Raw genomic sequence first — 12,513 nt, 5'->3', positions numbered from 1 at the left:
GCACGGTCTCCAGGAGAGCGCGCGAGCGCTGAATGGTTTAAACACTGTCAAGAATTAAAAAGTAATGCAATTTATAAACTTTAGTGACGATGTGAAACTGCCTTGATTGTGCAAGTGACAATTCCTGTTTCAATTGTGCAGCGTGCAGCTCGCTTATAGACAGACGCGATGTGTGGTGATTTGAAGCCATTTGCGTATTTTGAGAGGGAGAGCACGCGAGCGGTGATTCACTCACGCTGTTTGTGAAATTTCGTCTCACACAAGGTTTTCAAATTACTTTATAAGTTATTTCATGAAGAAATATGCCTTATAATGATTTCACCCGCGCCGGACAGAGACTGAGACGATGCAGCTGCATGTCGTGCCAAACCTCTCACGGCAGTGTCATCAGCTTGAGATCGGTTTTTTTAGAGACCGCCGATCAATCATCCCAACGTGATTATCGGCCGATAGTGACCGGTAGCCGATCAATCATCCCAACGTGATTATCGGCCGATAGTGACCGGTAGCCGATCAATCGAAGCACCCCTATTTAAAATGTTGACTAATCAGACATCACCTAGTTTCTTAGGTTACTGATACAACAAGAATATTAATATATGCATGGCTATGCAAGATTTTGCATCAAACCAAAATAACAAGGCAGAGTGGGTAAAACCAATGAGAGAACCAATGAGAGAAGCTGAAATAAGACTGTGTCAACGCAAATCCACTACCTTCAATGAGTCCGAGGCTTTTCGGAGCTCTTTGATAACTGATGACAGGGCTTCGGGATTGATCCCCTGCTCACAGAGACGGACACATATCGACAGAGACTCCATGTCCAATCCTGTATTCAACAGCCTGGATATCTCCAGGAGAACTGGAAATGTAAGAACAAAACACAACGATACATGTGTCACATAACTGCTCCATTGAATTAACAGTGCGATTTATGAGAATGAATCATGCAGTGTGCGTGCCAACAACCAGTACCAGTAACAATACCGTATTCAGTATGCTTTCAAATAGGTTTCGAAACAACAACATTTTAAAAAGAGTATTTCTTTGTTGTAAACATTTTAATCTTACCATCCATAGTCTCCCGGACCGCGTTCATGTTTGCGCTCGCGGGACTGGCCATGATGCTACGTGCTAAAGCTATTTAATTACTTAACGACAATAACAAAGCACTAGCATTCATTCAGAAGACCTAACACGTCTATTCCTGTTAATCCCTGATGTCTTCCAACAATTTGCGATTTAAAAACCGGGCAGCGTCACAAATCTCGCATTACACAGTATCCATAAACTAACTGACGACAGCAGTTTTGTTCACACCTCGCGATTTTGTTGTGGTGGCAATCCTGACAATAAAGTTTTAGATGTTCGAAAGGAAGTTACGTCCAGACTGCAGGTCGGTCGTTCTCGTCAGCTGATTGGTTGTTTCGCATATTCTGCTGAATTGTGATTGGCTAGCACCTCTTGAGCGAAAATTAAACCAGACGTTAGAGCTATTCAGCGATCACTGTCTGGCTTGTTTGAGTTTCGTTACGTTACGTTGTGAGTATTAATTAATAACATTTATTACCCGTTTTTGTCTATTTAAACACATGTAAAGACTGCAAACTAACAAAGGTAGAAAATCCGAGCAATAATCGTTTGATCATCACAAACGAGATGCAATGATATAGTTAATCAAACAGGATATTTACCGCTCTGATTTGTTGATAATCTCAAGGACCTCCAAGTCTTTCACTCATTTCTTTCTTGTTAAAGTGTAGCCTGGTTGGCCGGACGCCGTTTATAAGATGGGAGATATAGCAGAGATTCATATAACACCCGAGACTCCTGGAAGACCCGCTATCCTGAACCCGTTTGAGAGCCCAAACGACTATCATCGTCTGCATGAGCCCCTGGTGCCCAGCCCGTCGGTGTTCAAGAGCTCCAAGAGCTCCTCAGCGGTTAGTTTCTGACTCTGCATATGAGGGAAAATCATGAAAAAGGATAGAAATGTAATTTCTGTTTGTGTTGTTTGTTGTAGACACCAGCCAAGTTCAAATGGTCCATCGATGAAATGGCAAATTTACTTCCTGTGGAAATAGACTCAGAGGACATTCACCGCCAGGCTATGTTTCTGAGCCAAACCAGGTATGTATTGCTGTTAGTACGTTTATTTGAAGTGTATTACAATAATGACGTTCTTTTTTGTAAATATATTCTCATGATATTAACTCAGTTGTGTTTTAACACATCAAGGGCAGATGCTGAGATTGAGGAAAAACGGCAACATGCTATTGAACAGGTAAAACTGCTTTACTTCTTATAACACAATCCCTGTTCATGAAAATGTTTTATTTTAACTAAAGAGAAAGATGTGTCATTATTTTTGTTTGTTCAGTTTTTCACTAAAGGTGCAATTGTTCCCTCTCCATGGGGACCACCAGCAGCTAAACCATCAGTAAAAATGCCACATCAGAAAAGTAAGTCATGGAACATAAAAGAGAGAGATATTTTCATGCTACTTTATTACAACCAATGTAGTTTTTAGATATTAACTTAAACTATCTCATTTTAGGTTCTTTGTCCCCACTGGTAACAGATGACATTCAGTCATCAAAGAAAATAAATGGTTTGTTCAGCAGCTCTAAGACAATTCATAAATGATCACCACCGTAAATTTAGAAATGTATCTATGTGGATTTAGAGTAATTGGTCTTTGCTTGTTTGTGTTTTAGCCATCTGTCAGACGGTCTTGTCTCTACCTGTGGACTTCAATCTCGAAAAAGTTCTGGGTAACCTTTTTTTAAATTATTACTATATTTTAAAATGAAGGCAAACATGTAATTTATAATACAGTGCTGTTCAAAAGTATGGGATCAGTACGTTTTGACCATTTTAATAATCCAAAACATGTACAAAAGTTTTAACAAAAATATTAAGAAGCACAACTGTTTTAAACATTGATAATAAGAAATATATACTGAACAGCAAATCAGCATATTAGAATGTTTTCTGAATGATCACGACACTGAAGACTGGAGTAATGATGGTGAAAATTCAGCTTTGTATGAGAGGAATAAATGACATTTTCAAATATATTCACATAGAAATGTTTTTTTTATTGTAATAATATTTGTAGTTACTGTTTTTTTATAAATATAATAAAAATAAATGCAGCCTTTGTGATCAGAAAATACATTAACTTTAAAGCTGTTCCATAGTGTGACTTTATGTATTTCTTCTAAAATTATTTGAATCACCATTTTGCTTTTTTTTTCTTATTAATACTTTTCATGCATAGTTATATGACCTCATTAACTGAGAAATAAGATTAAACATTTGTCCTTTTAAAAACTCATAAGAGTGGAATTTGTAATGGGGAAAAAAATCTAAATGGTGAAAATCTTACATGGTTGCCCTTTTATTCATATTAAAACACGTCTACAAGCTTTTTATGCAATGACTACTTATATCCCTAACCAGACACCCTCCACAAAATCCTGAAAGTGCATTTGACTGAGTACAATGTTAGGTCAAGTACAAAAAGGTTGTTAACAGTCTGACCTCATTGCACTTCTTGAATTTTGGGGTGTCAGGTCTTGTCTATTGATTATTTAAATTTGGCAAATATTTGCATGCTTTTCTTTGCTTGGGTACATATTGATATTAACTTGAGAATTTCCTTTCTGTTGCACCAGGTGATTACTACAAGACAGAAGAGCTAACCGAACAGGTGCAGGAGAGCCTTAGCTCCTCTTCTTTGCGGCGGAAGCTGTTTCTTGATGGCCATGACAGTGGCTCTGAGTCCTCTACCCCTTCCAGCCCAGACAGATATTCCCATAATGTTCCTCCCAGCAGTCGAGAGATGGTGTCTTCTGTTATTGTCTCTCCACTTCAGTGTGGCATTCCAACTGGGACACCCTTGTCTGTATGTACCAGATCATAGATGATGACACTACAAGGGTGAAACTACACCCTTGTAGACCAATAAAATGTGGTTCAAGGGTACTTGATGTCTGAGATCTTTAAAAATTTAATATTGAATTTTATCCATAATCCTCAGGGCCAGTTTTCATCCAGTCCCATCCAAGGCCAGGGTCGAGCATACAGTCTGGGCAGTGTCGCAAGTCCCATGTTTTCAGAGAAATCGTCACCTGCTTTCACGTCTCCTATTCTGTCGCCCATCAGACTTCAACATTCTGTGACGCCTGTATCAGGTGAGAATTCTAAGATGGTGCCAGTTTTTTTTTTTTTTATGTTGTATGCATAACTATATATGTAGTGCAGGGGTTACTTTAACCTTTTTTTGTCAGCTGAACCCCTTAGACATGACATTTTGCTTGAAGTAGCCCCTGAGAAGGTATCATTAATACAGAGGTTAATATTTCAATCATTTAAAGTGATAGTTCACCCAAAAATTAAAATTCTGTCATTAATTACTCACCCTCATGTCGTTCAAAACCCGTAAGACCTTTGTTCATCTTCAGAACACAAGATATTTTTGATGAACTCTGAGAGCTCTCTGACCTTCCATAAGGCTCTTTCGCACCAGAGGAACCATTCCATAATTCCTTGAAGTTCCCGCTTTTTGGCGTGTTCGCACTGCAGGAACTAGGAACATATTTAGTTCTAGGAACTCCATTTGAGGGAGCTAATTTATCTCCTACTTTAGAGCAGGGTCTAAAACTGTTCTATAGGAACTACCAGTGATGTAGGGTACACTGGCCAAATGCATACAAAACATTGGCTACGCGACATTTTTAAAAAGCTATGTAAAATTATTTACTCCACGAACGTGGAAAACTGATAACGGCATGTCTGCAGCATTGTGTTATTTTCTCAGCCTCGATGATATGCAACGCTGCAAGTTGTCATAGGAGATTTAGTCAGATTTTCATGCTCTTTCAATTGCGTAAGCTGTGCATTTACATAACATCTTGGTTAATGCAAAACCCACGACACACAACAAAAACAGCTCTGAACACGTCGTTCTCCATTCACCGGTTGTTGATGTTTGTAAATGCCGCGAATAAAGACGTTGCTGTCGGCCGCTTCAGAATTCCTGCTGCTGGTGCGAATGCAACCAGGAAAACGGCCGAAGGGAGAAATTGGTTCTCTAGGAACTAACCTGTTGGCTAATTCCTTGAACTAATTTCCTAGAACTATGCGGTGCGAAAACGCCTATAGACAGCATCGGAACTGACACGTTCAAGGCCCAGAAAGGTAGTAAGGACATCGTTAAAATAGTCCATGTGACATCAGTGGTTCAACTGTGATACTATGAAGCTACGAGAATACTTTTTGTGTGCAAAGAAAAAAAACTACTTTATTTGACAGTTTCTTCCCTTCGTGTCAGTCTTTGCCATGCGTTCTCGAGAGTACCACGACACATGCATGTGATGCTGCTGACACGGGAGTAACGTAGAACCCAGATGCGCTGGGGCTTGTTTACAAGCAGAAGACGCACACTGTACATAAAACAGTCTTCCTAAAAACGTTGAATACTGACACAGAAGAGAAGAAATTGTTGAATTTAAACCTTATTTTAGTTTTCTTTGGGCACAAAAAGTAACATTACGGTTGACCCACTGATGTCACATGGACTATTTAAACGATGTCCTTACTACCTTTCTGGGCCTTGAACGTGTCAGTTGTGTTGCTGTCTATGCAGGGTCAGAAAGCTCTCGGATTTCATCAAATATCTTAATTTGTTTTCTGAAGATGAACGAAGGTATTACGGGGAAGGAATGACACGAGGGTGAGTAATTATTGAACTACCCCTTTAACAACACATTTGCATGTTCATGGTTCTCTGATGTCGGGTAATGGTCACATGACATGCAAGTAAATGGCTAAAATATTTAATCATTTTTGTAATTAATTATTTGCAATATAATTTATTATTATCTCTTCACCAACTCTTTGGATAAGTGTATGTGAAGTCGGAACTGACACGTTCAAGGCCCAGAAAGGTAGTAAGGACATCGTTAAAATAGTCCATGTGACATCAGTGGTTCAACTGTGATACTATGAAGCTACGAGAATACTTTTTGTGTGCAAAGAAAAAAAACTACTTTATTTGACAGTTTCTTCCCTTCGTGTCAGTCTTTGCCATGCGTTCTCGAGAGTACCACGACACATGCATGTGATGCTGCTGACACGGGAGTAACGTAGAACCCAGATGCGCTGGGGCTTGTTTACAAGCAGAAGACGCACACTGTACATAAAACAGTCTTCCTAAAAACGTTGAATACTGACACAGAAGAGAAGAAATTGTTGAATTTAAACCTTATTTTTGTTTTCTTTGGGCACAAAAAGTAACATTACGGTTGACCCACTGATGTCACATGGACTATTTAAACGATGTCCTTACTACCTTTCTGGGCCTTAAAATATAAAAAGCTAATTCAAAATATGAATAAAAATTGTAGTATATAAAGAATGTTTTTAATTTTTTAATTATTATTATTATATATATTTTTATTATTAATATATATTATAAAAATGTGCACTTTTTTTCTAAAGCACAACCTTTAAGAATATCTCTCTATATAATTATCATTATCTTTATTTAAATGTTAATATTATTATTTGATATTTAATAAATTATTATAGAAAATGCTTGCTTATTTCTAAAGGACAAACTTAAAACGTGTTTAAAGTTTGCTGTAGATAAAGCATACATTTTCAACATTTTTAAAAATTATGCATAAACTTTTTTCTTTTTTTTATTATTGTAGCACTATTTAATGAGACTAAAATGTAGTAATCATTATTGTTACTATGACTAAGTTTATGCTTTATAAATTACTTTTGCAAGCTTTTATGATGGACTTGTGAACTACGGTCTTCAGCTAATTGTTAGGCTTAATCTGTCCCTCGTGTTCTCTGCAGGTGGATAGCGGTTATAACACTCACTCAGTGTGCACTACCAGCTTAATGGACACCCTCAGTTCAGACAGCCAGAGTAAGGACATGCTGGACACACACACTGCTGAAGAGGGTGTACCTTTCACTAGACACACTAAACCAAAGGTAAAGTCTCTCACACACTCTACAACAGGAAAAAAAAAATCATTCACTCTGCAATGCATCACATTTTAATACTTAATTCAGCTTTGTAGCTTTAGTTTTGTACACTCAAAATACACTGTATTCACTTTATTATAGTTTATACTTGATGATAGAAAGCACTGTGCATAACCACACTAAGAAATGTTTTGTTCTGCAGTTGTTCACCCTGCCACACTGAGCATGAGGGACAGAACAGGCACTTTACACACTCTTACCCCAAAGCTGTGGAGGATACGCGCGACACATTAAGCTGTATGGTGCTCATGTCATCTCATATGAATGCTGAATACTGTGGTTGGTTTTACTGTCTGAGCCTTGTGAAAGTTTTTGTACGGACTAATCTACAGTATTTATTCTTGCTCCAAAAACTTGAATTAGATTGAAGATTATGTATGGGTTTTATTGATTGTGAAATGTAGCTTTCAATTACTTGTGATTTTTTTAAAAGAGGGTGGTAGATATGTAACCATTTCCTCTAGCTGTTTTTATAGGGCCTTTTTTTTACAGTCTTAAAATTATTTATGAATTAATCAATCACTAACAAACATATGGAGATACTACATGGTATACATATTATGGTGACATGTATCTGAATTGTAATAAAATGTCTAGATAAAAATGGTGATGGTGTCCTTTATCTGCTTGTAATTTCTTCTTACGGACGATGACATCAGACTTCATCTTTGTTGTCATCTAAGTTGGTTTTACTGTCTGAGCCTTGTGAAAGTTTTTGTACGGACTAATCTACAGTATTTATTCTTGCTCCAAAAACTTGAATTAGATTGAAGATTATGTATGGGTTTTATTGATTGTGAAATGTAGCTTTCAATTACTTGTGATTTTTTTAAAAGAGGGTGGTAGATATGTAACCATTTCCTCTAGCTGTTTTTATAGGGCCTTTTTTTTACAGTCTTAAAATTATTTATGAATTAATCAATCACTAACAAACATATGGAGATACTACATGGTATACATATTATGGTGACATGTATCTGAATTGTAATAAAATGTCTAGATAAAAATGGTGATGGTGTCCTTTATCTGCTTGTAATTTCTTCTTACAGACGATGACATCAGACTTCATCTTTGTTGTCTTCATCTAATATATTAACAAAAAAAAGGCATCACAGTAGAATGTACCATTGTTTTTGTACACGGCTGATCTAAATTAGTCCAATCCATTGTACTGACAGCTGTGTGCTTTGCCGTTCTTAAAGGGCGCAAATATAGCGCACATATAACTATAGCACAGGTTTTTCTTTTTTGAATGCTACACAACACAATATTTAGGGTTCCTTTGTCGTGTAAAAGCAAATAATTAAAAATTATGATTTCCAGGCTTGAAGAAGTTATGAAAATCAATATAATTTTCAGTTATGGAAAAATCATGAATTATTTTTTTTATTACTCTGCTTTATCATAAAATAAAATTTTCAGGCTAATCATGTGTTTATGTAATATACAGTGCATCCGGAAAGTATTCACAGCGATTCACTTTTTTCACATTTTGTTGTTACAGCCTTATTCCAAAATGGATTTAATTCATTATTTTCCTCCAGATTCTACAAACAATACCCCATAATAACAACATGAAAGAAGTTTGTTTGAAATCTTTGCAAATTTATAAAAAAAATTTAAAATCGCCTGTACATAAGTATTCACAGCCTTTGCCATGACACTCAAAATTGAGCTCAGGTGCATCCTGTTTCCACTGATCATCCTTGAGATGTTTCTACAACAAGTGTCCTGTGGTAAATTCAGTTGATTGGACATGATTTGGAAAGGCACACACCTGTCTCTATAAGGTCCCACTGTTAACAGTGCAGGTCAGAGCACAAACCAAGCTAAGAAATCCAAGGAATTGTCTGTAGACCGAGACAGGATTGTATCGAGGCACCGGGAAGGATACAGTAACATTTCTGCAGCATTGAAGGTGCCAATGAGCACAATGGCCTTCATCTGTAAATGGAAGAAGTTTGGAACCACCAGGACTCTTCCTAGAGCTGGCATCCTGGCCAAACTGAGCAATTGATGGAGAAGGGCCTTGTCTAGACTGGTGACCAAGAAGCTGATGGTCACTCTAGTTGAGCTCCATGATCATATATGCAGATGGGAGAAACCTAAACAAGCACAAACATCACTGCAACACTTCCAAATCTGGGCTTTATGTCGGTGTGGCCAGACTCAATCTTCTCCTCAGTGAAAACGCACGAAAACCAACTTGGAATTTGCAAAAAAAGCACCTAAAGGACCCTTAGACGCTGAGAAACAAGATTCTCTGGCGTGATGAACCTCAATTCTAAGCATCATGTTTGAAGGAAACCAGCTCTGCTCATCACCTGCAGAGTACCATCCCGAAAGTAAAGCGTGCTGGTAGCAGCCTCATGCTGAGGGGCTGTTTTTCAGCGCCAGGGAGGGACTCATCAGAATAGAAGAAACGCTCAATGCACCAAAATATTGAGAGCCTTAATGAAAACCCAGTCCAGAGCGTTCTCCTTCCAACAGGACAATGAACCTAAACACAGCAAGAGTGGCTTATAGACAACTGTGTAAATGTCCTTGAGTGGGCCAGCCAGAGCCTGAGCTTGAACCCAATCAAATATTTCTGGAAAAACCTGACAATGTGTGTCTGCCCCCATCCAACCTGACAGAGCTTGAGAGGTGAAGAGAAGAGGAGAAGGATGGCAGATAATTGCCAAATGATGACGAGCAAAGCTTGTAGCATCATACTCAAAGACTTGAGGCTTTAATTGGTGCCAAAGGTGCTTTAACAAAGTATTGAGTAAAGGCTGTGAATACTTATGTACATGTGATTTAAAAAAAAAAAAAAAAAATTTTTCTCCGTGCTTTTATTTTTAATAAATTTGCAAAGATTTCAAACAAACTTCTTTAATGTTGTCATTATGGGGTACTCTTTGTAGAATTGAGTAAAGTAATGAATTTTAATCCATTTTGAAATAAGGATGTAACATAAAATGTGGAAAAAGTGAAGTGCTGTGCATTCTTTCCGGATGCACTGTAAGTACTTAGCTGTATCAAGTATTTCTATACTATCAAATCCGGTTATGCACACATTGCCAGTAGCTCTGATCTCTTAAAAGGTTGTGATAATCCCTTGAATTCCACAATGTGCTCATGTGGATTGTATTAAAAATAGTTTTTAGCCAAATGTTTTTTGAACATTTGTTCTTATCAATGAAGTTAAAATTACACTAGTGTCAACTTCAAAATTAAATGTTGGGGTTTGGCATTTTGGTTTAAAGTCATGGAAATTAATTGATCAGAAAGAGTGGCAACCCTGAATATAACAGAATATAATCTCTGTGACAGCCCATTTCAAATGGTTGTATTCACTTGACAAAACATGTAACTGAAAAACAAGAATTTCTTTTAAAAAAAAAGTCCTTTTAATATGTTGTTTTCAATGAATCTCAGATTTGAAGGATGACAACACTATTGCTTAAATGGAATGTATAATAATTCCACAGTTCGGACTATAAAAAACAGTACATTAGCAAGTTAAAATGTAGACAAAATCAAAAACAGTACTGGTGTACATTGATATAAAAAAAAACAAAAAAAACACTCCTTTCATGTCAATTTTTTCCACTTATGCATTCACTCAAGTTTCCCTTGTAGATGAACCGAAAGGCTTTTCATGTAATGTTTGCTTTTAGGAGTTGGTTCTAGGTGCTCAGGTGTCAGCAGTCAAGCTTGGGTTTTTTGGCCTCTGGTTCCGACTCTGGAACAGGTACACTAACCCCAGGGATCTGGAAAAAACAAAACTACTTTAGTGGTTTAAAAAAAAAAAAGCGTTATTTCTATATAGTTTCAACTGTTTGAGCCTGATGATCTAACATGTGTCTAGAGTTGTAGCTAACAACACTAAACAAGTTTTGAAACCAAGGGGAGATATCGCCACAAATAAGCCATAAACTATCGGGACATAAAGGATAAATGATAATGTACACTCATGGTTATTGTAAAAAATTATTATTTACTTATTTAGCAAGTTGTTGTGTAATTAATCCCTTAATTATCGCAAATGATGCTCATCAAGATGATATAAAACACCATGTCAGAGTCCTGATCAGCCTAAAGAGGTTTATTTTGTGATAAGGGGCTTATTAAACAGCTTTTTACCTTATAAATCATGCAAACTAGTTCAAATTATTTTACTGCAAGAAAGAAATTGTGAATTGATTCAAGAGGCATGAAACTTGCACAGCGTAGGAGACTGGTCAATCATAATTTAGAAGTTATTATACAAAAATAATTGCAGCTGTGATCGACCAGTCAGAATCATTTCAGAAAGCCATGTAATTATGTGGTTGCAGTATTCTCACAATAAAAAAAAAATTAGAAAACAAAAACATACCACTGGTTCAATGAGCGCCATTCTGATCCATTGATGCTGGATGTTGGAAGCGTCAAGGCTGATCGTTACTTTAACTTTGTCAAACATGCGGAAAGTGTGTTCCTCCACTTCGAGTGTAGGACCCTGAGGAGAAAAAAAAACAGGTTATATCATGTATACATAAGCATGCAACATCTTATGAACATGACCTGTAAGGCTAATACTGCCTGTGGTTCCACACCCTGATATCAAAGTTTATCCATACCTCAGAATCAAATTTGAGATGAGGGCTGGGTTTGTCCTTGTTGTCAAAGAACACCGTGCCCTCCATTCCAAACTTAGGGATGAGGATGATAATGGCATTTTTTCTTTCTAAAAAGAATGAAGCCTTCCTCATTTATGAGTCCCTTATTCTTGAAGAATAGCTGAAGGGTAAAGATTAAAGACACCATATATTTAAAAAAATTGCGACAGTTATTCCAAAAATCATTAAAGTCAGGATTTTTTTGGTTTGCACTTTACCTGAGTGTGGAACGCCACTGAGGCTCTCTGTGCATACTGGGCCATTTTGTGTCTGTAGTTGAGGTTGTTGCATAAGGATGACTGCTTATGCTTGTCCATCAATTCTGGGTATGTACTGTCTGCGTTAATAGCCACTGCTAACAGACGGTGAACTATGATATCAGCATATCTACAAAATAAAAAAAGCATAAATGTTTCGTCAAGTGGGGTCAACATGTGAATGGGTGAAGAAGTGTTAACGAAAAATCATCATGTTGGAATGATCTCTAAACAATGTCAGACAAGTAACGGTTGTTAGGTTGATTTTGCACATAGTTTGTCTTTCAGCAAATTACAAACACCAGAGAGACAGGTAAACAATGTTAAAAACTTAAGGGTTAGTTCACCCAAAAATGAAAATTCTGTCATTAATTACTCACCCTCATGTTGTTAGAAACCCGTAAGACCTTCGTTCATCTTCGGAACACAATTTAAGATATTTTTGATTAAATCTGAGGGCTCTCTGACCCTCCCATAGACAGCAAGGTAACTACCACGTTCAAGGTCCAGAAAAGTACCAAGATGATCGACAAAGTAGT

At 37.1% G+C, this 12,513-nt stretch overlaps 2 protein-coding genes and 1 pseudogene across 2 annotated transcripts in view; 1 reads left to right on the top strand and 2 right to left on the bottom strand.

Moving 5' to 3' along the window:
• The window catches only part of LOC107732707 (mitotic-spindle organizing protein 1), a 4,997-nt gene extending 3,652 nt beyond the window's left edge, over nt 1-1,345 (bottom strand). The window contains exons 1-2 of the mRNA XM_016544120.1: nt 1,072-1,345; nt 717-862 (exon numbers count right to left, since the gene is read on the bottom strand). Coding sequence (XP_016399606.1) covers nt 717-862; nt 1,072-1,123 — 198 coding nt within the window. The 5' untranslated portion in view covers nt 1,124-1,345. The remainder of the gene's footprint in view (nt 1-716; nt 863-1,071) is intronic.
• Nucleotides 1,346-1,410: 65 nt separating this feature from the next.
• Nucleotides 1,411-5,382, top strand: LOC107732698 (protein aurora borealis-like). The gene is made up of 10 exons (XM_016544111.1): nt 1,411-1,542; nt 1,759-1,943; nt 2,024-2,130; nt 2,239-2,284; nt 2,381-2,462; nt 2,558-2,611; nt 2,718-2,774; nt 3,681-3,910; nt 4,046-4,199; nt 5,339-5,382. The coding sequence occupies exons 2-10, from the start codon at nt 1,791-1,793 to the stop codon at nt 5,380-5,382; spliced, it is 927 nt and encodes a 308-aa protein (XP_016399597.1). The 5' UTR covers nt 1,411-1,542; nt 1,759-1,790.
• Nucleotides 5,383-10,301: 4,919 nt separating this feature from the next.
• The window catches only part of LOC107732697 (exosome complex exonuclease RRP44-like), a 7,488-nt pseudogene continuing 5,276 nt past the window's right edge, over nt 10,302-12,513 (bottom strand).

The sequence above is a fragment of the Sinocyclocheilus rhinocerous genome, unplaced genomic scaffold (genome assembly GCF_001515625.1).
Source record: "Sinocyclocheilus rhinocerous isolate Xijiao unplaced genomic scaffold, SAMN03320098_v1.1 scaffold971, whole genome shotgun sequence".
In the NCBI taxonomy this organism is placed as follows: domain Eukaryota; kingdom Metazoa; phylum Chordata; class Actinopteri; order Cypriniformes; family Cyprinidae; genus Sinocyclocheilus; species Sinocyclocheilus rhinocerous.
Note: the sequence above shows the minus strand (reverse complement) of the source record. Positions and strands in the feature narration are given on the sequence as shown.